General features: G+C 36.6%; 1 protein-coding gene across 3 annotated transcripts in view; it reads left to right on the top strand.

The window, feature by feature from the left end:
* The window catches only part of LOC150100495 (FERM, ARHGEF and pleckstrin domain-containing protein 2-like), a 726,486-nt gene that overhangs the window by 563,104 nt on the left and 135,598 nt on the right, over positions 1-27,784 (top strand). For all 3 annotated transcript variants that reach the window (XM_090403005.1, XM_090403006.1, XM_090403007.1), the window contains 2 exons: positions 1,405-1,577; positions 21,107-21,225. In XM_090403005.1, the coding sequence (XP_090259131.1) occupies positions 1,405-1,577; positions 21,107-21,225 (292 nt within the window). The remainder of the gene's footprint in view (positions 1-1,404; positions 1,578-21,106; positions 21,226-27,784) is intronic.

Below are 27,784 nucleotides of genomic sequence, written 5' to 3' on the forward strand. Positions count from 1 at the left end.
ATATTTGTTCTAACATCCTGTCTTCATCTGCCATCTTTTAAAGATATTGCCTAGGTATTTAAACTGACAACTCCTTTTATGGGTGTGTACTCAAGTAGGATTTCTTCAGTTTTTTTCTACAGCACTTCCTTCTTGGATAGAAACACAGATATTTGTCATTGTTTTTAATTTTTATTACTTATGGTTGAGTCACATTCTTTAAGAGTACAGTGGTATTACTCGTTCGGATTAGCGAATTTTCCCCAAGAGATAACATTCACTAGCATTTAAGACAAAAATAATCAGATTCTAATGGTACATCAATTTAATTCTGTAAATAAATGAAGTAACTGATAGAAAAAAAGCTACTATACTGTAATGTAAATTTAAAAAAAATACGGTACACAAGTTTATTTTAGTAAAAAATTTAATTTGAACATACCTGTACTGTATTAACGATTCTGATTTAATAAAATTGCGTAGTTCAGTACGAAACTTAATTTGCATAAAAAATATCACTTCCTTGAACACAACCAAAAAAAAAGTTTCACAAAATAACACGCAAAAAAAGTTTTTTATTTTTTTGTAAAAAGTCACTGATTTTCTTTTGCTTTTTGGAAGCTAAACTTTTTTTCAAATGCTTCTTCTCGGAGCTGCATTAGCAATAAAATTTTGTGGAATGGCATATCATTCTGCTTAGCCCATTCTATACACACATTAAAACTGTGCTGCCACTTCATGTTTCAATTTTTTTTCTTCGAGTTCTTCATTGTCATCATCGTCTTCTAATTCATTCTGTAGTGTCATATTTTTAATTTCAGCATCTGATTTAATTTCGAATTCACTTTCGGTTCTACCTGTAATCCATTCCGTAACATCTGTTTGTGAAATTTCAACATCTAGATTTATATTTTTAACTAAATTATGCATCTTTTGAATTTCCTCTTTTTGTGTATATTTGTGATTCATGCCGACAATACAGTATGTACTGTACAGTATAAAAAAGCAATTGTGAACACACAATACATCAAAATAGGCCTCCAATATAAACGTACAATCGACAGTATGAAAAAAATACCGTACTGTACTAATAATAAAATAAATAATAATAGTTAAAATAATAATTATTAAATGAAAATAATAGTACACAAAATAATAATACGTAATAAATAAAACTTTTTTTCTTTCAAACCGCAGTTTGGATTACTGGAGGGTTCGGATTAGTGAGATACCACCGTGTAAGCTAATTTTGTGGTAATTTCCTGAAGATCTGAATGCTTAAAAACATATTAATTTCAGATATATCACTTTACTTTGTTATGTTTACCAACACAGTGTAATATCATTACTATCCTTATTGACTGATAATGATACACATTGAAGATCATTATCTATGTATCAACTGTAGACTCTGTTTTTATTTAGTTTTCAGATGTATTACTTTATACTACTCGAGCTTCTACACCCTTCCCTCAGTTCAGAGTTCTGGTTCAAAAGTCAGTGAAAGAAATAAGTGTGCATGAAGTACAGTGTGAAGCAGGATCATCTCAGTGCTTTATTATTTCCTGGAATTCAAAAGAAATACAATTAATAGCTAGGTATGCTCTTTTATATATACACATATAAATACCCTCTCAGCTAGTTTCAAATTTCAGTAATGTACAGAAGCAGCTGTTTTGGTGCTCTGCCTCATGATTATTATCATAAATGCTGTATGTCATAAGAAAACTTCATGGATTAATATATTAGACCAGTAAAACTGGTTATTTTTTATTGTAGTATTTCATTTAAGTCACTTGAACATCCTCAGGGATCCACATAACACAGTATCTAATGATGTACCATGTGATGTGGCAATGAACTGCTAATTCATCTGTGCCTAGTGTGTTATGCTACACCTAACAGATGTACCAAACATTACATGGTATACTCAGTGGTGTATTTAGCTATAGGCCCAGTCCTAGAGCAGCAAATTTTGAGGGGCGGCGGAAATTTCCAGGCTCTCATTTTTTAGTTATAACATGTTCCTTATATGCCGCATCTACTCACAAATAGAGAAATATTTTTCTTTTCCTCATTGTAAGTTTAGTCTGCAAGCATATTGGCATGTAATCAGATTCTGCATAACTATACAGACCGAGACATGTGCACGGAAAGCTACTGTATCGTTGTCAGTAACTTGACACAAAGGCACTAGGAATTAGTGAATTTGATCCCTTTCTTGCTGAGCACATTGCCAAAATTGGGGAAAAAAAGGAAAAAGTTTTGTTTCCTATCTTTCCTTTGCCACGCATGAGGTATTTATTAAAATAACGGGCGAGAAAGTAATCAAATTTATTGTGGAAGAACTTAAAATAGCGTAGTACTAGTCCATAAGTGTTGAGTCAACACTAGACTTGTCTCATGTTGATCAGCTGTCCTTCATTGTACGATATGTGAAAGAACATGGAACTTCTGTGGAACATTTCTTGCATTTCATTCCTAACGTAAATTACAAATCTGAAGAGTTACAAGAGGCGGTATTGACTTCATTAAACGAGCTTGGAATTGATGTAGCAAATTGCAGGGCAGGCATATGATAATGCTAGTAACATGTCAGGCAAGTACACAGGACTGCAAGCAAGAATTTGTGAAATAAATCCATTGGCAGAATTCATACCATGCGCTGGATATTCTCTGTCTCAAATTGGTACTTGTGCTGCCGAACCCTGTCCATACTCTTCTGCATTTTTTTATGTCCTTTAGAAACTGTACGTATTTTCACATCTTCAACACATCAGTGGAGTGTTCTAAAAAAGCACCTGGAAACTTTTGCAAAAGTAATCAAACATCCTTCACCTACTCGTTGGTCAGCTTGTGACGATGCCTGTCGGAGTCTTTGTGAGGGATGGGTGGAAATAATTTTCACTTTGTCCAAAATTGAAAATGACACCAACCAGAAGAAAGTTATGTGACGTGAAGAGCAAGTGGGATTCTATAGCAACTTCAGTCACTGGAGGTTGGGATCATGACCTGCCTATGGGCAGGTCATGAGGGGTGGCACTTTCTGCAGGCCTAGGGGTGGCAAATACCTAAATACGCCACTGGGTATACTTTGTTAGATATAGTGTCATGTTAAACCCTGGTAATATTATTATTACACAAGTATCTCCATGGTGTGGAAATACCTGAACAATAATAGAGGTATTATCATGGGAAATCCATTATTCGCATAATGGATATCAGGATTATTCGCATAATGGATTCGCATATCAGGCCTCCTGAAACTCATTCATGGACTAAGCACTCACACCCAAGCATCTCATTTCATCAACTCACTACCCTTCAAGCAAAAAATCTAGACCTAACACCCTTACTAACTATGCTCTTGCACAATATCCATGATGAGTGCTCCCCCATTCTCTCTCCTTCCATGTACTGAAAAAAAATCTTCAGAGTCATTCCTATAAATCCCCTTTAACAACTTATATGCTTTTTTGTATTTTTTGCCTATCATCTAGCTTTTGAAATCCACAGACAGTTAGTCAGTCTATTTTCATAGGAAGCATCCATAGACTTGCAGCAATCTTTGTCACTCATCTCTGGATGCTTTCCACTACTTCATCCTCACAGAATTTGGGTCTTCAGATCTGCACACAGCAGTCCATATGTGGCCTTACATAGGGAAACAATAACTTCTTTATCCCTGCTTGTTAGTGTGCTTTTCACCACCCACATAATTTATGTTCTGTTTTTGCTACTTTTGCAATATGTCATAACTTCAACTCCCTGTCTGCAATTATCCCCAAGTCCCTGGCCTCTTCAATTTCCTGCTGCTCAGTTTCATCAATATAGTGCATAGCTTGTGATCCCTTCCCAAAGTGCACATCAGCTTAACTTTGCCATGTTAAACTAGCAGCTATTTTCCTTTGCCCATAATGCTAGTCTATTTAAATCATCCTGCAGGATCTAACACCTTTATTTACCATCACTTTTCAGTTTAGCATCATCATCAGCAAACAACTGAATATTTCCTGCCAGATCATTTCCTATATCAGTAATGTACAAATTAAACAGCAAAGAACCAAGTACTGAGCCATGTACTTCTCCTGGACTCGCCTCCTCCACAAACTACACCAAGTGCCTCACACTTGGATATCTGTCTATCAGCTATCTTTTAATCCAATTCACCACCTATTGGAATCCTGTTAAATGGCTCTGCAAAGTCTAATATTTTGCTCTCTTTCCACTCCATTTGGCACCTGTCTGGTACTGAGGCTTAAATTAAAGTTTGGTCAGAGGAGCTGATAATTGCCTTGCACAGTCTCGTAATACACAGACCAATATGCCATCTAATCCTATGAGTGTATTTGCATTGAGGTTTTGCAATATATGAAGCACCTCCATTCCTTCAACCTCTATTCTCCCATTAGTCAATGTCACATCTGGCATTAAAACATCACCACTTAGATGGTACATCCTGTGAAATGCTCACTCAGTAATTCAACTATTTGGTTTGCTTCTGTAACCTCCCCATCATCAGCACTTTTTAGTCATCCTTCCATAGTCATTCCTTCTTTTATTTATAACATAACAAAATAACTCTTTAGGATTTCTTTTGTCTTTATCAGCTAGCTTTCTCTCATAATCAGCTTTAGCCTTACTTACCTGATGTGTCATTCTTTCTTCTTGCCTGTCCCTTGTGCTGCTCACAGAAATCCTAATCATCCAACTCATCAAAGCTATTCATCCAACTCACTTGATTTATCACCTTATTTATCCTTTTAACTCTGGCTATACATTCTGTACTGCTCTCTTCAAACACCCCTTGACTACCTCCCCATGCACCACCACCGTCTCTCCAAATATTTATGACATGGCATTGCTGAAAGCTGATGCCTCAGTTTTTTATAATCACCTGCTTTGTAATTCCACATATATCTCATCTTAACAAAAAAATTCTGCTTGTCTGGTAATCTCCCAGTTCAAGACTACATGATCACTTCTCCCAAGCAGAGGCAGTGTAGCTATATTGGCTACTGTTCAGTTCTCTGATCCAGTACTTTCGATTCTCATGCCCCCCCACCCCACTTTATACGATGCTTCAGTAATTATATCTCAGAAACTGTATAAATTCCATTTCCTCCTCCCCCCCTGCATGACCATTGCTCCTCTCAGTCTATGTCCCCATAGTTGAAATGCCCATAACAATTACTCAACCTGTACTTATCATGCTAATCCCCACCCGACCGAATTATAGCAGCAACCAATTACATATTACATATTTTATCTTTCGCACACTGGATAGTCTCAAATGATCTTCTCTTTGCATCCCTGTTCCCTTGATTTACTTCTACTCATTTTAGCTTCTTCTTCTGCTATCATCAGCAAAACCCCTCCCCCAATCTTGTTCCTTCTGTCATCTCTGAAAATGCTATATCGTTTGCATTCTCTTACTATGTCTATATCATCCTCAGTCAACTGAGTCTCACTAATGTCTATAATTTTTGCCAAGTTGAGTTAACAAACATTAAAAATTCATCACCCTTATTTCAAATACTTCTGGCATTAGTAAGCATCCACTCTGTCTGATCTTACTTTTGATACCACTCCAGTCCATACTCAGAAAAATCAGAGCTCTCCTAACCTCATTAAATTTGGACACATAAGACTACTTCACATCTGAGAAATGCTCGTCCTCAGTCCCACAGCCAAAGGTACTCAATTAAGTGCACTAGTGGGGCACTGGAACTTCCTTATGTAATGCCTCTGTGCATATATATCCTTACCCTGTGATGCCAGTTTGAGAAAATGCAGGAAATACTAATTAAGCTATTTTAGTTATAATTATATCATCTGCATAATGTCACTTCCTTTCTAAAAAATACTAATATGGGCAACATTTGGAATCTATGCTTGAACTCTATACTTGATTGTATTTTAGTTTTGAGCAGGATGCAAATGTATGCAATATTAAAAAGTAAAGTGTATATAAAAGGGTTGAACAAAATCTGAGTTAGATAACTTTTGTATATGCTAGATCCTGATAAAAATATAGTATTAGGGAAAAATATAAAAGTTTAAAAAGAAGACAACCGTTGGAGACTCAGTGGAAAAATTTGAAGACTTTATTGTTTGATTCATCCAGAGAACCATATAGTGAAATAATCTGCATCGATGGAAAAATCTGAACTCTGTGGATAATGCACAAAGATAAAATTGCTGTCAATGAGAAAAACGAAATCATATAGAATGTTCCTGTTCAGTGTGCTCTTAAATAATATTATTATTACTACCAGAGATTTCCAGTTAGTTTAGGGCTCACTGAGGGAGACCTGTATCACCCACACCAACTGTCATACCTATTCTTGAATTCATTCGCACTAGTTGCACTCATGATTTCCAAAGGCAATCCATTCCGATCATATGCTACTCTATGAGACAAAAATCTAGCTCTCATCCCCTTCCTGATTTGCATTTGTTCATTCACAATTTCATTGGATGTCCTCTCATCCTCTTCTCCACCCTCCATAAAATTAAAAATTACATCTACTGGTATATTATATGACCCTTCAGAAGTTTATAGGTCACTGCAATATCATCCTTCTTTTTCCTGTTTACTCTAGTGTCTGCAGTCTACAAATTCTCAATCTATTTTAATAATCTACATTCCACAGGCCTGACATCATCTTTAATACACTCCTTTGCACTCTGTCCAGTGTATCTGCATCACTTCAGAAACAAGGAGACCAGATCTGATCACAATAGTCCACTTGACATAATATTGTAATATTATAATATTGCCTTGTAGAAAGGAAAAATGACTTTGCTATCTTTACATGTTAATGGTTGTTTCAGCAGTTATCCTCTGAGTTGTGTTTGCAATCTTTAATATATGGCCTTCTACTAAACTTCAACTTCCTATCTACTAAAACCCCAAGATCCTTAATCTGATCAGTTTCTTTTAGCATAATCCTACCAATATAATAATCCATTAGATATCTCATCACACCAAACTGCATAACTTTATATTAACTAACATTGAACCAATGGCTATTTTCACATGCTCACAATTCCAGCCTATTCAAAACATTTTGCAAGTGTGTCATATCCATTGCATTCTTGATTACCCTGCCTACCTTATCAGCAAACAGCTGTATGTCACTAGTCAAATCCTTCCTTTTATCATTCATATAAAGATTAAATAACAATAGATCACAGACTAATCACTGTGGTATACCACTGGTCACCTTAAATCATGCAGACTCACTTCTCACTACCTCCCATACAACACCTTTTGATAGCTGTTGGTCAGTCATCCTCTTATCCAGTTAATAGTCTATAATGCAATCCCATATCCTCCAATTTATGTAACAGCAAAGCCTTAGCAAAGTCCAAAAGTATTATAGTATATCTATTCTCCATATATAACTCATCTATAACATTATTATTATAAACTGCAAGCAAGTTGCTCAAATATGACTTTTGCTTAGTGAACCCATATGTTCTTTGCAAAGTATAGATTCACTCTTAGTTCATTTCTGTATGCAAGCTCTTATCATCTTTTCCAAAATCTTCATCACCACTTCAGAAATGGTGACAGATGGTTATTAACTAAAATTAGTCTTTGCACCACCCTTATGAATGGAATTATCCTACATTCCTTCTATTCCTTCTATTTTCAAAATGGCAAGGTGGAACCTTGCCATTTTGAAAATAGAAGACATTGATGCAACATCAGAATGTGTCCCTCAAATTCTAGGGACACATTCTGATGTTGCATCTTTCACTATTTTTAAAATGCATCCCATGTTCTACTGATGTCCCATCTTGCAATCAATACCATGGGACAGAACCTACTTTGCTTCTCAGCTGGTTATATAATCTCCTCCTTTGTAGTTCTGTATGTAACCTTTTTTGAATTTGAACGTTCATATACTCAGCTATTTCCCAGGTCAGTCCATGATCACTGTCACTAACCAGAAACAGAACAGTCACATCATTAACTGAAACCCCTTCTGACACTAATATCATATCTAACCCTCCTTGATCTCAAGTTCCAGTCTGTCATTTGTGCAACAAAATCAAGTGAGCAACTACACTAAATTGCATTTTAATCCTTCATACCTGCATGCACATGAGAGTTGAGAGTCAGTAGCTGACTCACTGCTGACTTCCATTAAACAAAAAGACATATTTCTTGAGAAAAAGTGTAGGTGATGGAACAATATAGATGTCATTTTTGTATATAGCACAAACACCTGTACCAAAGTCATTTACTTTTGCCTAAAGTCAAGTTTCAGTGTTGTATAGTGTGATTTATGCATAACACATCTGTTTAGATCCTCATGCAGCAATTTCATTGTGCTGAAACTTAGCATTATCAGCAAACAGTTAGATATCATCCTTCATTATTTCACAATCTCATTGATAAATAAACTGATCAATAATCCAAGAACAGAACTGTGTGGTATTCTGCTGGTCACTCAGTCTCTTCATCACTTCTTCTTCATACTTCCATACATTTCTGTCAGCCACCCTCACAGAAATGTATGACATTATCCATTTCTTATTTTCCAAAGCCGTCTGCTCCAGTTTATACATAAACTTCTATTGTAATATTTTTATATTGTGTGCCTTAGTGAAATGAACTAATAACATGTCACTTCCATTTCCCTTATCCAATTCAAATTTTATACTTGTATAAGACATTGCCACACTACCTTTCCTTATATCAAAATTAAAACAGTATGGCACTACACTCAGTATAATTGCATATAGTGCTGCAGACTTGAAAATATGATCATGAGCTGAAATGTTGTGACATATGATAATGGAAATTTTTTCACTAGTTGAACTACATTGTTTTCCATAACATTATTTTGTATTTCTCAAAAAAAAAAAAAAAAAAAAAAAAAAAAAAAAAAAAAAAAACATCCGTTACTTGACAATCCAACATATCTCAATCATTAGCACCTCTTTTCCCATTTACCTGTCTTCAAATGCAAGATTAATCAATTACTTCTTCACCTCAGTCTTTCTATGGATAATATTCCAATACTGTAATGTTACTTTGGTTACTCTGCTCTGCACATTGACTAGCATTATTGAATGCATTCACCCTTACTTTAAGATCTTTAGATAGCACATGATTTGAACCCACCACCACTATGCTATAGCAGTTTTTTTTTTTGTTCGTTTTTTTTTTGTTATTAAAAAGTAAGTTATACTTTGAAAAAAATTATATTATTGTTATTATCTTTGATCTAAGCATGGACAAACAAAAGTTTGCGCATGAAGTAATGTCATGACTATGATCACATCAGATTGCTCCATTATCCCATAATGCACAGCACACTTTCTTTTGGATGGGTATGATTCCATTCATTATCGGAGAGGTATCCAGATTAGTTTCAACATTCATTGAGGTCTCATTAGTGGTAGCAAGACATGTGGAAATACACACTGTGAACTAAATCAATGCAGATGTCATGTTTTTTACATACAAGTAGAAAAGGATGTATTCATCACTTTGGATAAGAGATAGCTACAGCAGGTTATTTGCTTGGTTAGAAAGTAAATTATATTCAACAAGAAATTATATTCCTATTTTTATCCTTTATGCAAGCATGAGCAAACAGACAAAATTTCGCATGCTGTAATGTTACAACTATCATTAAAAAACACACGTACTAACCATAGTGATAAGTTTTAATACGTATATATTTCATCCCAAGTATCTTGGGACATCCTCAGTACAGTAATTCAAACAATAGTAGGAATAACATATAGATAGGGTGCATGATTACAATGGAATCTCAATATGCATGCAGTAATGTGTTATAGATGTAAATTAAAATATAACTAAAAAAAATAAATAATAAAAAATAAATTAAAAATAACAACATATATAAAGCGACTATTTTACACAATTTTGTATGACAATTTCCCATACTTTAGGAATAGTACGAACGTCATTGCAGTTTAAATTTGGTCTGTGTAGTAGGGCTTCAGCACTTTCTTTATATAAACGTTCATGTTTATATAAAGATCTATGTAAAAGTTTCGACTTTTCCCAATGGATCCTATGGTTTGGATTTTCAACTCCGCGTTGAGAGAGACCAGATTTCTGTGGTTTAAAAAGACGAATGCGGTCTTGATATTCCAAGATGCATTTCTGAACAGATCTACCTGTCTGTCCAAAGTAAGACAAATTGCAGGAGCATGGGATCTCATAAACACCAGGTAACATCAGAGGTGAGAATTTGCCCTTACAAGCTATAGATCTGGTTGATGGGTTTGTAAGTAGTGGCAAAATTGTATTTCTTCATAATTTTTGAAAGATGTTCGGAGATGCCTTTGACATCTCCAAACGTCTAGAAGATGAAGTCGTCATCTTCTAGATATAAGTAGTCTAGTTGTATCCAGAAAGTGCTGAAGCACTACTACACAGACCAAATTTAAACCGCAACGACGTTCTTACTATTCCTAAAGCATGAGAAATTGTCATACAAAATTGTGTAAAATAGTCTATTTATATATGTTTTTTTTTTTTCAGTTATTTTAATTTACTTCTATAACACGTTACTGCATGCATATTGAGATTCCATTGTAATCATGTACCCTAATTGTACTTTATTCCTAGTATTGTTTAAATTACTATACTGAGGATGTCCCAAGATAATTGGGAAGAAATATTTACATGTTAAAAATTATCACTGTGGTTAGTACATGTGTTTTTTAGTGATGAATTCACCACAGGTTTCATTATATAAAAATGTTACAACTAAGCTACTGGTGTGTAATTTTATGCAGTCATTTATTGCTGTATATAAGTATGCTAGTCATGATGTTCCTTCACATGCAAACGTTTCTGTGTTCGTGCTTGAGTAAAGGATAAAAACAAAAATATGATTTTGTATCAAGTATAGTTTATTTTCTAACCGTTTTTTTTTTTTTTTTTTTTAAACTTGGTACGGTGTTTTATTATCCAGAGCATTGTCATATGGTGATAATACCATTTTGCTATATATATGGGGAAACTTCTGCATTGATTTAGCTCTCAGTAAGAATCTCCTAACATCAAGTTCTCACTGATGAAACACCCAACTAAAGGTTTTAAACTGGCAGTGACCTCTCCCAAATTTAGACCTTACTCCATAAATAAGCATGATGTGCATTATGGGATATGGTGCAAGGATATGTAAATGTGGCATGAAGTCGTCATCTTCTAGATACAAGTAGTCTAGTTGTGATGCTAGATGGTGTGCAAACTTCTTTTTGCACATGCTTGGATAAAGAATAAAAATCAAAGATATAATATCTTGTCAAGTATACTTCACCACCATGCTACCAGGGAGATCTGAAGTGGTGGCTCAAAATATACTATGGAAACATTTTTAAGATTCTTAAACCTGCTTGTTCATCTACAGTTTTAATATGCTATAGGTTTTCATGGAATTATCACAAGAAAAATATGCCACTGTATTCAAGATTTGGAGGGAAACCTTATTAAGGCCTTATACACTATTATATCATATCATTTAATATTGAAGGTTTCTCCAGTGTCAAGCAAAATCTCATTGCAAATATTTGCAGAGATAATGACTGCGATGTGCTCTCTGCCTGCAAGAAACTCACAGAGGAGAAGGTGCTGCAAGACCTTACATCCATGGCATGAAACTCATCAAAGAAATACCCCACGATAAATATGGCAGTGCAATATTTATGAAAGAGAACTTGATCCCATCGTCCATTGACTCAACGAACAACAGAAACATTGAGATTATTACGATCACTTTTAAAAATATCTCAATAACCTCAGTCTATAAACCACCAGAAGAAGCTTTCTCCTTCCCTGACATCCTCCTCAATAATAATGCATACATGACTAATGTTGTATTAGGTGACTTTAACAGCCATAGTGTTAACTGGGGTTACACAAAGTCCAACGAAGATGGAGAACTTGTTGAAAAATGAGCTGAAAACCTTTCTCTAAACCTGATACATAATCCAAAACTCCCTGAATCTTTCAACAGTAGCAGATGGAAGCGAGGCTATAACCCTGACCTCATATTTGTTAGCTCAAAAATATCCAACATCTGTGTTAAAAAGGTTTTAAATCCGATTCCACATACTCAACATAGACCTGTAATGCTTCAATTCAACCCAGCAATGATGCCTAACACTGTCCCTTACAGACAACGATTTAATTTCCAAAAAGCTAGTTGGAAGAGTTTCATGGAAGATCTTGACTGCTCTATAGAAGAAGTCTCTCCAAACCCTCAAGAGTATCCAGAATTCATAAAAATACTGAGGAAAATCTCCACCAAACACATCCCCCGAGGATGCCGCACAACTACATTCCAGGCCTTTCCAGTGACATACAAGCCCAGTACGCTGATTACTTACAACTTTACAACACCAACCCCTTCTCAGAAGAGACTATCTAAGCAGGAGAAAAATCATGTTCCAAGATTGCAGAGGAATGGCATTCCTCATGGAAAAAAGTAATAGAAGCCTTTGATATGACCCATAGTAGCAGAAAGGCATGGAACTTTATCAACAGAATTAGGAAGGATTTCACTAAGCCATATGAGCATCCGCAGGTAACAGCTAATCAAATTGCTCACCAGCTGCTGCTGAATGGAAAATTCACTAAAAAACACAAAAAATAAGACACTTAGAACCCCAAGTGAGGAACAAAATATGATTAACTCAGATTTCACCATCACTGAACTCAACGCTGCCATAAACCTATTAAAACCTAGAAAATCTGCAGGCCTTGATGATGTCTGTAATGAACAGATTAAACATTTTGGAACCAGGACTAAAGAGTGGTTATTAAACCTATACAACACTTGCCTCAGAACCTTAAGGATACCAACTATCTGGAGGCATGCCAAAGTGGTGGCCTTTCTGAAACCAGGGAAATCCCCAACCGAAGCAAAAAATTACAGACCAATATCACTACTCAGCAACCTCTTTAAACTCTATGAACGATTAATTTTGAATAGGCTACAAACCCCTAATAGAACCCCATCTTATTGCTGAGTAGGCTGGCTTTAGACCAGGCAAATCCTGCACATCACAAATTCTCAACCTCACTCAATATATAGTAAATGGTTATGAGCAAAAACTAGCCACAGGAGTAGTCTTTGTAGACCTAACTGCAGCATATGATACCGTAAACCATCTCACACTCAGAAATAAAATATACAGAATAACTAGAGACTATCGCCTTGTCCTCCCGATCCAATCACTCTTGGAAAACAGATGCTTTTACGTGGACCTTGGGGGGGTAGGAAGAGCTGCTGGCACCACCAAAAAAACGGCCTCCCCGAAGGGAAGTGTGTTATCACCATTACTTTTCAACATCTACGTCAATGATCTCCCCATCTTTTCAGGAACTAGAAATTTTATCTATGCTGATGACCTTGCCATAGCTACTCAGTCAACAAATTTCAAGTCCATTGAAACTACTCTATCACTTGCCTTAAATAGTCTAACCACATACTATACCAGCAATCAACTAAAACCAAGCCCCTTGAAAACCCAGACTGGCCTTTTCCACCTTAACAATGAGGAAGCCAACAGGAAGCTACAGATTTCTTGGGAAGGCTCTAATATAGAACATTCCTGGAAACCAACCTACCTCGGTGTGACTCTCAATCGCACCCTCTCATATAAAACCCACATAGAAAAAACAAAGGCAAAAATGAATGCAAGAAATAACATACTAAGAAAGCTCACTTCCTCCAAATGGGGTGCAGCCCTAGCGCACTGAGATCTTCTGCCTTGGCCCTTTGCTATTCTTCTGCTGAATATGCCTGCCCAGTATGGTCGAGATCCTGCCATGCTGAAAAACTTGACCCTGCATTGAATGAAAGCTGCTGCTTAATTACAGGATGCCTGAAACCAACACCACTAAAAGACCTGTATACTTGGGCTGGTATTGCACCCCCTTCATTTCAAAGATCTGCATTCTCAGCTGATGAAAGAAGCAGACAAATGAATGATGAACGCCACCCACTGTTCAGCCAGACCTCAGTGCCCCAAAGACTAAGATCCCGACATAGCTTCCTGACAACTGTTGAACTACCTAACAACCTCCCAGAGACAAGACTTCAACAATGGCTTGCACTGTATCCTGAAAATAATACTGGTATTCCAACAGCCAAACATCTTTCACGTGGTGCCCACTTGGACTGGAATACTTGGAAAAGCCTAAACAGACTCCGGACAACAGGACGCTGCAAACAAAACTTCATCAAATGGGGCTACCTCACTGGCCCAGACAACTGTGAGTGTGGGACAACCCAGTCCATGGAACACCTTCTTTCTTGTCCCTTTCTTCCATCACCTTGTGCAAATGAGGACCTTATAGCCTGCACAGAAAGAGCAGTTGATTGTGCAAGATACTGGAGGAACATCTGACCATGTTTATTGTATATAAGTTATGTATGGTTTCCTTATTTTCATATTTAATTATTATTCCCTGTATAATTCACCTACCAAATCTAAGCTAATCTCATTGTAATGTATCCTAATTTGTTGTAAATCATGATGTACCACTTACTACTATACTACTTGTGTTTGGATACGAAATAAATAATTATTATATGGGTGCCTATATGGAATATATGGAATCTGAAAACTCATACAATCTATCACATCTTTCCTTGAACCCATTAACAGCACTCACAACTGTCTCTGGCAACTCATTCCACTCATTCACAACTCTCCAAGCAAAGAAAGCTAGTCCTTACACCTCTACTAACCACACCTTTGTTCAACTTCCAGGGATGATCCCTGGCCTCTCCAGCCAAGTGCTGTAACATTTTCCCTGCATCAATCCTATAAACCTTTAAATAACTTAAATGTTTCTATCATAACCCATCTTTTTCTCCTGTCAACCAACTTCTGCAATCCACACACCCTGAATCTGTCCTCATAGTGAATATTTTACAGGCCACTTACCTTTGAATCCTCTCTATTGCTTCCTCATCCCCAAGAAACCCAGGGGACCAGATTTGAGCACAGTAATCCAGATGTGGGCATATCAATGCTTTATACAGAGGAATGACAACATCCTTATCTTGAAATGTTAATATGTTCTTCAATAGTCAAATAATTTTATGGGCTACCTTAGCAATATGTCCTCTAAACTTAAACTCTCTGTCTACCACTACTCCTAAATCGATAGCTTCATCTATTAATCTATTTTTCCTAAAAATCATAACTTTACATTTCTTCACATTAAACTCATACCTATTATCTTTTGCCCATATTGAGCCTTAAATTGTCCTGAAAGCTCTCCATTTGCCTTGATTAGACTGATACCTATTATTACTCTACCTAATTTCACATCATCAGCAAACAACCTAATATTTCTTTTCAGGTTATTTCCTATATAATTTATGTACAAAATAAACAGCAATGGTCCCAGCACTGAACCTTGCTACACCACTAGTCACCTGTTTTTGCATCAATTCTTTTATTGCAATTTCTTTATTAATGTCCATTTCGTTCCTTCCTCTATTTCCACACCCACATGTTCAACATTAATAACATCATTTTCCATTCTACTCTCAGTACCATCCACTCTAATAATATTTGCTGCCTTCTCGTCACCTAACAGACACTTTCCTTCCACGTATCCTTTAATTTTCTCGAGAAATACATTTCACACACATTGCACTGAATAAAATCCTGCAAATTCAAATTGTTCAACAAAGTGCTTTTTGCAGCCATTGTTCACCCATGCATTGATGGCATGCCAACAATATCATATTTAAACAAAAAACTACAACTTCCACTTACAAATAACTCGTTAAGTCAATCCCACACCTATTTAAAACAAAACTACAATAAAGTTAACCTAATATTCTCAAATAAAATACGAAAAAGTTTCAGTGGAATTAGCTATAATTCCACTCTCACACACACATTATGCCATCTGGCATCCCTCATCATATGGTACAAAAAAAAGTGCTGAATTTCGACACCTCCTTCAGTAGATGAAGGAGGCGTCAAAAATTTTGATGCCTTCTTCAGTATAAGATATGCTGTTTCACTGCATGCACATTAATAGAAGAGCACATATAGAGTTAGTCGGGTGGTCAGCTTACCTGCTTTCCAGCCAAGAGGCTGTGGGTTCAAATTCTGCCAAGGGCATGGATGTTTGTGATTGTCCTACTAACCAATTACCATATGTACTGCTGTGTCCTGGCACAGTATAACCTTTGATGTCTTTGCACCACAAGATATAAAAAAAAAAAAATAAAAAAAAACTAATCAAATCAACATGTAGAGTCTACTCCATTACATTTATAGTAATGTTGTTTATGTTGTAAGAAAAGACATTTATTGTTGATCATTATTTTTATTCATACAGAGTTGGTAGAACAAATGGTCCAAGCCAATGGTTTATGAGCAGTTTGTTTGTCATTTCCATAAGTGCCCCAAGCAATAGTGTCATCATTGCCTTAATCGAGAGGTTCCACAGTGCAAAGGGTATTCAGGGAGACCAGGAATGCTTAAAACAAATGAAAATCACTGGGATGTGCTGGAGCAAGTGTTACAGTCTCTGAAATGCAGTCAGTGCTGAATAGCAAATCACTTCAGAGAATCGTTAAGGAACTGGATCCCTTTTCCTATGTCATTCAGTTAGGTCAATAAACAGATTAGCTGTTTAACAGCAACAGATTAGGCTGCACAGCAGTAATACTCTGCATGCATTCTGGCCAATGCCTATGAAGATCCATCCTTTCTCTATAATGTCTGGTTCTTGGATGAAGCACATTTCTGTCTAAGCGGTCATGTAAACAGATGAACCTACAGGTTTCTCAAGACCTGAATTTGTTCAAGAGAAACTCTTTATGGTGAGAAGGTCACCAAATGTTGTTGAGTTTCCAGCCATGGCATAATTGGGCCATACTTCATTGAAGAGGGTGACCTTGAATAACAAACACTACATCGAGAATGTGTTGGTTCTGTTCACCCAGGATTTACATACAATGTGTCGTGTGAAAAAATAAAAAAAATTCCATTTTGTTCACATATTCCAACAGGACAAAGCAGCCTGTCATACATCATGTGGTTCTAGAGCACATTTATCAGAACACTTCCCCAGGAAGCTCATTTCAAAGTTCACAGAATTCCTGTACACTTCACATTCTCCTGATATCACATCGCTTGATGCCTTCATTTGGGGTATGTTGAAGGAATGGCTATTCCACCATGACCCACCTTCAAGCCCTGATGAACTAAGGGATAAAATTACATGATATGTCCAGCAGATGTCCCAACCCTTCTTCTCCAAAATGATAGCAAACCTTCACATGCACTACAAAACCTATCTTGAAATATACAGTGCCAATTTCGAGCACATAATCTACCTTCATTAATGCTTTATTCAACCAAGAATTGTTATAGTTATTCAGTACTATTTTTTGCAGCATATATAATGAAGCATTACTTATTTATCCCTTTGAAACATTATATATATATACATATATATATATATATATATATATGTTGTACTTTTACAAAAAATTTCCAATATATATACATATATATGTATATATATATATATATATATATACATATATATACAAATACAACGTTTTTTGTTTCAATGATGTGTTGCAATTTTTACCTGTAATTCCCAGTTTTTTAGATACTTCAATGTTTATTACTATTCTCTTCCTTTAATGAATACCTGATGAAGGCTATTATAAGCCGAAACTAGTATTATTCTCATTAAACTTTATAAGTTATCTCGGTTTAAGTCATTAAATCTATTTTTTAAAAAAATATATACATATATATATATTTTGTATATACATATATATACAAAAAATATATATACATATTTTATATATATATGTATATATATATATATATATATATATATATATATATATATATAGCAATTTGTAGTATTAACTCGGTACTGGGATATGTTCATATTTATATATACTGACTATAACCGAGACTAGAATAACAATTCAATTTATTCAAAACGCAACATGTTTCATCGGATTGTCCGACTTCTTCAGTCATGGGAACATAGAAAGCAAGTAAACACTATAAGAAACATCTTATCACTATAAAACGACTATTATAAAATCAGTTAGCTTCGAACTGTCGCTACATTCCGTGTTGAAGTTCTATTGCTAAGTAGCTGCGTGTGTCTGATTTTATGCGTGTGCCAATATCGGATAGCAGAGCTGAAGGAGTCCGGTAGATTATAGCTGAGGTTATTATTTATGTGATGAGAGTCCATAACAATTTCCTTAGACTCGACTATGCGTCGCTCCACCTCGTCACGGCATATATGAAGGTTTGCGGTTGTTGTCCAGTTTATCTCATGTTGACGGCCTTCATCATTTGTGTTTACTGAAAACAGTACATGGCACTTGCTCTAGTTCTTCTGTAGGCAATGTCTCTGGTGTTCTTCTAGACATAGGAGGATGGATTTTTCAGTTTGGCCATAGTATTGCTTCCCACAGTCACACGTGATTTTGTACACTCCTGGGAATTGTAGATGGTTGTGAGCTTGTTTGTGTTTGCTTAAAATCGATCTTAGTTTAGGAAGAGTAGAGAAACAGGTTTTTATGTTGAACTTTCTTAAAATTCTTCTTAGTTTCGTGGAGAGCGAGCTGATATATGGTAAGGACATATAACCTTTTGGATTGTCTTGTGTTTCTGAGTTGTTTTGATGGCGATGGTATAGATGCTTATTAATAGTTTTCGACGAGTAGCCATTACTTGTGAAGGTTCTTTGTAGATGTTGTAGTTCATTTTTTAGATCTTCATCATCTGACAGTATAGATCTAGCACGATGTGCTAGGGTTGAGATGATACCCACTTTCTGTGCAGGATAGTGATGTGAGGACGCATGCAGGTATCTATCTGTGTGTGTGTGTAGATTTTCTGAAGATTGATATTTTAATAGAATCAGATGACTTAGTAAGTCTTACGTCCAGGAAGGGAAGATACTCAGCTACTCTTAAACCAAAAATTTGGCTAAGATTTGTAGATGACATACAGGGTGTTCGGGATAAATTTGACATATTTATAATTAATTATATTTTTCCGTAAGTTACATGTATTAACACACACTTCTCTTCATTTAAAAGTTTGGACCCTTCTTCATTCATATACAAGATGTCAGAAAGGATGGATAGCTGGAACCCACCTGAATCATGGAAGAGAATAACTTGTATCATGATGATTTGTGCCCGCCATCAAAATAAGGATATTACGACTGCTGCCCAATGCTCCCTGAATACAGTAAAAACAATCAGGCATGAACTAGAGACTTGCAATGGTGACTACGAGGATGTAGCAAGAAGAAAGATCCCTAGCAGACGATCTGATTGCGTTCGTACAGCAGAATTCCTCGCAAATCTGCAGGAACAGGTGTTGAAGAACCCTGGCATTGGAATTCGGGCTTTGTTCGTGGAGTTGCTAACTGTAGTCAAGCCCTGGATAACAAGGGTAGCCAATGGTAGGCCGTATGTATGGCAGCAGGATTCGGCCCCTTGCCACACCTCTGGGAAAAGTCAAAAATGGTTGTCTGAAAATTTCTACGACTTCACCAGTCCAAATGTTTGGCCTCCAAACTCCCCAGACCTTAACCCCATGGATTATTTTGTATGGGGCGCAGTTGAAAAAGACACCAATCGCACTTCCAGTAATACAAAAGCCCAGTTAATGGATAAAATTAAAACAGTTTTTGCGGCCCTTCCCAGGGAGACTGTAGCATCAGCTTGTTCGAGGTTCCGAAGCAGAATTGAAGCTGTGATCGATGCTAATGGTGGTTATTTTGAGTAAATCTTGTTGATAGTATTGTAATTAACTCTGCCTGTAATGTTTTTTTGTCAATTCATTAAATTTAATAGATACAAAGAAGATTTTCTTTTTCCTTACGAAACTGTCAAATTTATCCCGAACACCCTGTATTTCTTATCTGAGACCATGACCTTTTTTAAATCATTTAAACAACTTCCACCAAGATATCAAATTAACAATGGAGATTGAAGAAAATGGATCGCTTCCCTTCCTGGACGTAAGACTTACTAAGTCATCTGATTCTATTAAAATATCAATCTTTAGAAAATCTACACACACAGATACCTGCATGCGTCCTCACATCACTATCCTGCACAGAAAATGGGTATCATCTCAACCCTAGCACATCGTGCTAGATCTATACTGACAGATGATGAAGATCTAAAAAATGGACTACAACATCTACAAAGAACCTTCACAAGTAATGGCTACTCGTCGAAAACTATTAATAAGCATCTATACCACTGCCATCAAAACAACTCAGAAACACAAGACAATCCAAAAGGTTATATCTCCTTACCATATATCAGCTCGCTCTCCACGAAACTAAGAAGACTTTTAAGAAATTTCAACATATAAACCTGTTTCTCTACTCTTCCTAAACTAAGATCGATTTTAAGCAAATACAAACAAGCTCACAACCATCTACAATTCCCAGGAGTGTACAAAATCACGTGTGACTGTTGGAAGCAATACTATGGCCAAACTGAAAAATCCATCCTCCCATGTCTAGAAGAACACCAGAGACATTGCCTACAAAAGAACTAGAGCAAGTGCCCTGTCAAGCCATATACTGTTTTCAGTAAACACAAATGATGAAGGCCATCAACATGAGATAAACTGGACAACAACCTCAAACCTTCATATATGCCGTGACGAGGTGGAGCGACGAATAGTCGAGTCTAAGGAAATTGTTATGGACCCTCAGCACATAAATAATAACCTCAGCTATAATCTACCAGACTCTTTCAGCTCTGCTATCCGATATTGGCACATGCGTAAAATCAGACACACGCAGCTACTTAGCAATAGAACTTCAACACAGAATGTAGCGACAATTCAAAGCTAACTGATTTTATAATAGTCGTTTTATAGTGATACGATGTTTCTTATAGTGTTTACTTGCTTTCTATGTTCCCATACCTGAAGAAGTCAGACAATCTGATGAAACATGTTGTGTTTTGAATAAATTTAATTGTTATTCTAGTCTCGGTTATAGTCAGTATATATAAATATGAATATATATATTATTTGGGATTCACATTCTGTTCTTTAATTTTGCTTTTAGCTCAGTAGAAGAGAAAAATAAATGGCTGTCTGATCTTGGAGAAGTAATTAAAATTGCTCAACACAGAAATAACAACAATTCTGATTGGAAGGATAGTTCATCTTCTGTTGACATTCATTGTAAGTATTATGTTTTGTCACATTTAATCCACCTTATCATTGAAAGAAAATTTAACCTTACTTTGTTATAGATCTTCATGCACTTCTGGTGTGTGCACTCATACATCCATGCATTGTCCTTAGCAGATGTAGTATTCATTATGTGAGGCAGACTGACAGAACTGCAGTCATTATATTTTGAAATATAATGACAACATACATCAATTGAGTAGTGGCAAGGGTTTGTACAAGTCCATTAATCTAAAATATAATAAACGAAATCTCTGTGGAAAACAACATGAGTGTGTTAAAAGAAGATCTTGTTTTGATTATTTAACTACATTTTATCAAAGATAACAACTTTATTTGGGAAAAGTGTATTTTGCAGATACCTATAAAATTCAGAATACTACATACTATAATTTAAATTCTGTGGATAGATAAACATTTGTAACTTGGATAAAGGTCTGATTAATTAATAGATATCAGCATATGGCATAATGGTGAGTAATAGTGTTTAAATTTTTCACTGCTGAAGATGAATTATATAAATATATATACACACTATTATATATATATATAAAATAGTAATTCTGTTCATGAAACATAAACCAAGAGATTATTACCAGGAATCCTACTGTAGAGACCAAACAGTATTTTTTTAAAGATCTTTCTAGGGCTTCTATTACCAGTTCTGTGAAAAAGTGATTATTTAAGCATGGTATGCGTTAAAGGCAATATAGCATATTTATGAACGATGATAGTGACAGAGTGGACAAAAATACAGTTATCTAAGAGCAAGAAAGGGAATGCAGTTGCATTAGTGAATGAAGATGACTAAAATGTGAATGATGGAAGAGTGAAATTAAAAATTTCACTCCTTCAAAATCCTTCCAAGGAAACACAAAGTCTATCATACTACTCATTGACCGGTCATACTCTCACAACTCTATCAGGCAATGCATTCCATGGTTCAACCACCGTCCATGCAAAGAAACTACTCTACACCCTCTTGTTCACAGCTTCCTTTCATTTATTTGTTTATTTATATGGAGTTTCCTCCCTTTTCTCCCCCGTCCCTATTGGGGCAAGTTGAGCCCCCTCATGGGGGGTTAAGTATTTATGGCTGTAGATCTGTGTGTGTTCATGGGGCTGGTTTGCCTGCTTGTTGGATGAAAAAACACCAAATAAACTGGGGGGGGGGACCCTGCTATCCACACCCAAGACCGGCTAACTTGGCTATGGCTGAGGAAGATCCTTAAGCTCCTCACGTTGGCAATGGGAATCGAACCCAGGACACTACTTTCTGAGGCATATGGTTGCGAAGTGCATAGTCACTAGGCTAACTGCACGGAACCTTCCTTTCATAACTTCCAGGGATGGCCCCTTGTCCTCGCTCCTTCCCCTGTTCCACCAAGCAATAGAACTCCCCAGTATCAACTTTGTAACTACCTCTCAACAGTTTAAAAGTGTCAATCATATCACCTCTTCTTTTTCTGTCTACCAAATTCTGCAGTCCACATTCCCCCAGCCGATCCTCATAATCAGCATTGTATAGACCTGAAACTGTTAGCTACCTCTGTAGCTAATTCTGCAGTCCAAATTCCCCCAGCCGATCCTCATAATCAGCATTGTATAGACCTGAAACATGTTAGGTAGCTAAACATGTTAGGTAGCATAAAAGGTAGCTAATAGAAACTGTTAGCTACCTTTCCACAGTTAATTTATTCCCTTCAAAATGCTGGAGACCAAATATGAGAACCATAGTCCAAGTGTGGTCTGATCAGGGCTTTATACAATGGAATGACAACTCTTTTAATTCTGCAGGTCAGCATCCTTCTCAGTATTGCAGTAATCCTCTGGGTTACTTCATCACCTTTGCAATATTTTCCCTGAATTTCAGGTTTCGATCAATCATCACCCCCCCCCCATATCTCTTGTCTCACTTACTTCCTCCAGTACAGCTCCTATAATCGAGTATGCTGCCTCCCATCGATGTATCCCAAACTTCAAGACTTTATATTTTGCCGCTTTAAACTGATAACCCCATTCATATGCTCATCCATCCAGTTTATTCCAATCATTTTGCATGGCTGCCACATCTGCACTATTACTAATAACCCTTCCTACCTTCACATCATCTGCAAACAACTGAATATCCCCTGCAATCCACTGACAATGTTATTGATAAATAGATTAAACAATACAGGTCCCAGTACTGATCCTGTGAGATGCCTCTTGTAACCTTCTGCCTCGTTGATATTGCACCATCATACTCAACTCTCTGATATCTATCAGATAGCCAATTCTGAATCCAATTGACTAACCTGACACCTAAACCCATGTGCTACAACTGAAATATCAGCTTATATTATGGCATCCTGTCAAATGCCTTTGAAAAATCCAAAAAAAATGGCAGTATAACTCTTTCCCTCATCAACTGCTCTTGTCATGCTATTATAAAAGGCAATCATGTTACTAAAGCAAGAGCACTCCTTAAAAAATCCATGTTGACTCTCACAAATAACAGTACCCTCCTCTGCACAATGCTGTATATGGTCCCGCACTAAGTTCTCCAAAATCTTAACAACACGTCAATAATTTGACCCACCCTTATGCAATGGCACTATCTCACCTTCCTTCCATTCCTTCGGTACTTTTCCCATAGCAAGACTTCCATTGACAAGCCAGGTGAAGGGAGCTGTCAGTTCTTTAGCACATTTTCTAAATTCAATACCTGTAGCAAAATACCATCCAGTCTCACAGCTTTACTGACATCCAGAGTACTCAGTATTTTGCACCTCTAAACCTCGGCCTCCTCTTGCACCTCTGAACCTCAACCCTTCCCTATCATTCTAGTATTAAAACCTACTTCTCCGAAATACTTCAGTAAAGTGTTCATTGGACAACTCCACTATGTCCTCTGCATCAGTCACTCTATTCCCATTTTTATCCCACAATCATTTCTCCTCCTACTGACCACATAACTAAAAAATTCTCTAGGATTTTCTTTGGATCTTAGGGCCAATCTTTTCTCATATTCCAGTTTTTGCCTTTCTTACCATACTAGTCACTCTCCTGGCCTGAGTTTTATATTCTTCATGCGTCTACTTTTCACCATCCCCCTTCCTTGTATCTCTTCCATAATCTCTTTTTCACTTGAAGTTCCTGTTTGATATTGTTCGTCATCCACTTTACACCAAATTGTGTCCTCTTCTTCACTCGTGGAATACTACTTACTATTGCTGCTAACAAATATTCCTTCACAGTTTCCCAAGCACTAATGATATCTTGCCCCTCCAATTCTGCCCTCCATGGAAAACTGTCCCAAGTTGATATCTAAGACTATTATAATCACCTGCCTTATAATTCCACATATGTTCCCTTTCTTTGATACTCCTGCATGTCTATTCATCTTCCATGTCAAAAGCACATGGTCAATCACTCCAACAAGGGGGGGGGGGGGGGGCAGAGATGCCATCTCAATTATTATCAGCTCTTCTGGTGCTATGACCAAATCCAAAACTCTTGAACCTCGTGTTCCTTCTATTACATGTTGCCTAAGACATTTGTCCCTCAAGAATTCTGGAAATGCCATTCCTTTATTACTACATGCATTCTCTTCTCTCCAATTTATACTGCATAGTTAAAATCTCCCATAACAATCATGCACTTGCCAAGCTCAACTGCCTAAACATCTCCTGCTCCTTGCCCTCTGTGCTCCTTGGCCTGTAGCAACACCCCACTAAATATCATATCATGTCTTTTCCATCTCTACCGCACCCCATATACTTTCAAAACCATTAGTGTCACTGCCCTCCAAAACCTCTATTCTGAGAGGACATAATTCATCACTTATAAGCAGTACTCCACCACTGCATTTTCCCTTCCTATCCTTTTTAAAAATGCTGTATCATGCTACTTCTGTTCTTGTTATTATATCATCTTCGTCAACCACATCTCAGAGATCCTAATAATCTTCAGACAGGCCGATTCTATTAGCATCACCATTTCATCTCCTTTATTCTGGATACTCCTGCCATTAGTATAAAGCATAAAAATCTCACCGTTTCTATACCTATCCTTATCTCCTCCTGACTCCACAGAACTCAGCATTAACTGATGTATTCTCCCAAGCACCTATTCCCACAAGAGGCTACCTCTGCTGCCATCCACCCTGGTACTATTAGTTTCCCTGCATTGACACACCAACTCATTCAGAGAACAGCAGTCTCTCCAGATGCTTACATCTTTCCTCATTCAAATGCAAACAGTCTCTTGCATACAGTTCCTTTCTATCCTCCAATACTCTCCAAGCAGCCGTGTATTCCAATCCTCTCTTCTGACACATTCTGGCTATCATGCTATTCATTATTAATGCTCTTCTACTCAGCTTGTCATTATCATACCAAACCAAAATAAACACAATATCATTTCTATGATTTTTTAACTATTTGTCGTAAACTGAAGATCTGATCCTGACAGCCTCTATTTGGCCGGAATCCAGCTTGTTCTTCACCAAGCTTTTCTTTTACAATTCTTCTCAACCGTTTCTCAAGTATACTTGCATAAATCTTACCAGGAACACTCAGTAGGGAAATACCTCTGTAATTCTCACATTCTGTTTTATTTCCCTTTTTATATATGGGCACTATGAGAGCTCTACTCCAATCACCGGGAATTTGTCCCTCTTCCAGGCCTTCTGAACTATGCAGTGCAGCTACTGCAAGACTTTTATATCTCCATACTTGAACATTTATGGTCGAATATCATCTACTCCTGTTGCCTTTTCACATTTCAGGATTTTGATCGCTTTTTCTTCTTCAAGTATAGATATGTATTCCTGACTTCATCCCTGTTGAGTGTTTTTTACCACTGTGCTAGCACTTCTTGTTTCATTTAGCAATTTTTCAAAGTAATTACTCCATACTTCAAGGATATCTTTTTCTTCAGTTTTTCATGTCACCTTTTTCAACTCTAATTCCTTTTACAGCACTCTTTCCTCCATTTCTGAACTTCTTCAACAACCTCCAGAATATCTTGCAACCTTCTTGATATTTATTTTCTATGTTCTTACCATGTCTTCCCATGACTTTTGTTTACTAGTTTTACACAGTGTTTAGCTTTCTTACATTTGTCTCTGTATTCTCTAAGAGCACAAGCTGACTTATTTGCCAGGAACTTTTGATATGCTTTCTTCTTTTCCTTCACTTCCTCTTTAACTTCCTGTGTCCACCATGGAGTTCTGATTTTTCTATCCTTGCACACAACTTACTACATGCCTCTCTTGCTGAATCAATCAATATTTTCTTCAGAGTTTGCCACTGAATCTGCAAGGTTTGGTTCCTGTTCTCAAACTATTTCATTTTTTCTTCAATAATCTTTGTGCATTTTTGTCTACAGTTCACATCTGAGAGCTTCTCAACTTTTATGTGCTTTAAAACTTTCTTGCATGTTCTTCTTTTCAGTATGAAATTCAATTGTATCCTGCTCAAGACTAAATAATGATCACTTCCAATTTCAAATCCTCTGTACACTAGTGTCTTGCACTGGAGAGAAAACATCACTATCAACAGTAACATAGTTGGTGAGACTTTTCTTATTCCTTGCCTCTTCTCTCCATGTGAATTTGTGCACATTTTTATGGTAGAACATAGTGTTAGTAATTAACAGTTCATGTCCTGAGCAGAAATCCAATAGGTGTTTGCCATTATTATTAAATTTGCTCTTTTCTCCAAATTTTCCGAAAATATAGTTTTTGGAATATAGTTTAAATATTGTTTATGCTTGTAGTATAGCATAAGTAAATTAGCTTACAGTAGAGCGTATAACATTAGTGTTTAGTTGTAGTAGTTCCTTGGCACTAAGTTAATGATGGCAGCAGCCACAGCTCCAATTACAAATGGCATGTCACCAAGTCCTCTCCCATTCAAGGACTCAATTTTGTATAACATAATAAAGAATTTTGTGGCATGTATGCATCCCAGCAGTTGGATGTGTAGCAGATGAGAGGGGGGGGGGACATGTATATGTATAAAAATGTAGGCAATGAGAGGAATTCGGTGAGTTAGATGTTATGATATCTAACTTTCGTCAGGAGCGGAAGAATTTCGAGAGACGAGTAGTGTGATAGGTGAGAATAACGAGTGAAATATGAATGAAAAAATAACAGCGGAGAGTATGGAAAACTTGAATGATCATGAAGTTTTTTCACAATCATTCAAGTGTGAGTAAATGGTGAGTAAAAGTGAGTAACTTGCACAAAAAGGAGAGAGATAGATGAGTTGAAAGAGGAGGTGGAATGTCTCGTGAATGAGATGAGAAGTATGAAAGATGAGAGTAGGCTAATGGAAGAGATGAATGCAAGGCAAATCGGAGGAGGAGTGAGAAAAAAGTTATGGGAATTGATAGAAGAGGAGAGAATGGAAACAGTAGAAGAGAGGGATTGAGAGAGAGATGAGAATGATAGATAGCAGGTAAGTAGAAAAACACTGAGAGAAAGGGTTAGAGGAGAGAGAACCAGAGTGAGGGAAACAGGTAAGCAATCAAGGAACAGAGTGGTAAGAGGTGTGATATATGG

The sequence above is a fragment of the Typopeltis vanoorti genome, chromosome 13, assembly GCF_054136105.1.
Source record: "Typopeltis vanoorti isolate ZY-2024b chromosome 13, IOZ_Tvanoo_1.0, whole genome shotgun sequence".
Lineage (NCBI taxonomy): Eukaryota > Metazoa > Arthropoda > Arachnida > Uropygi > Thelyphonidae > Typopeltis > Typopeltis vanoorti.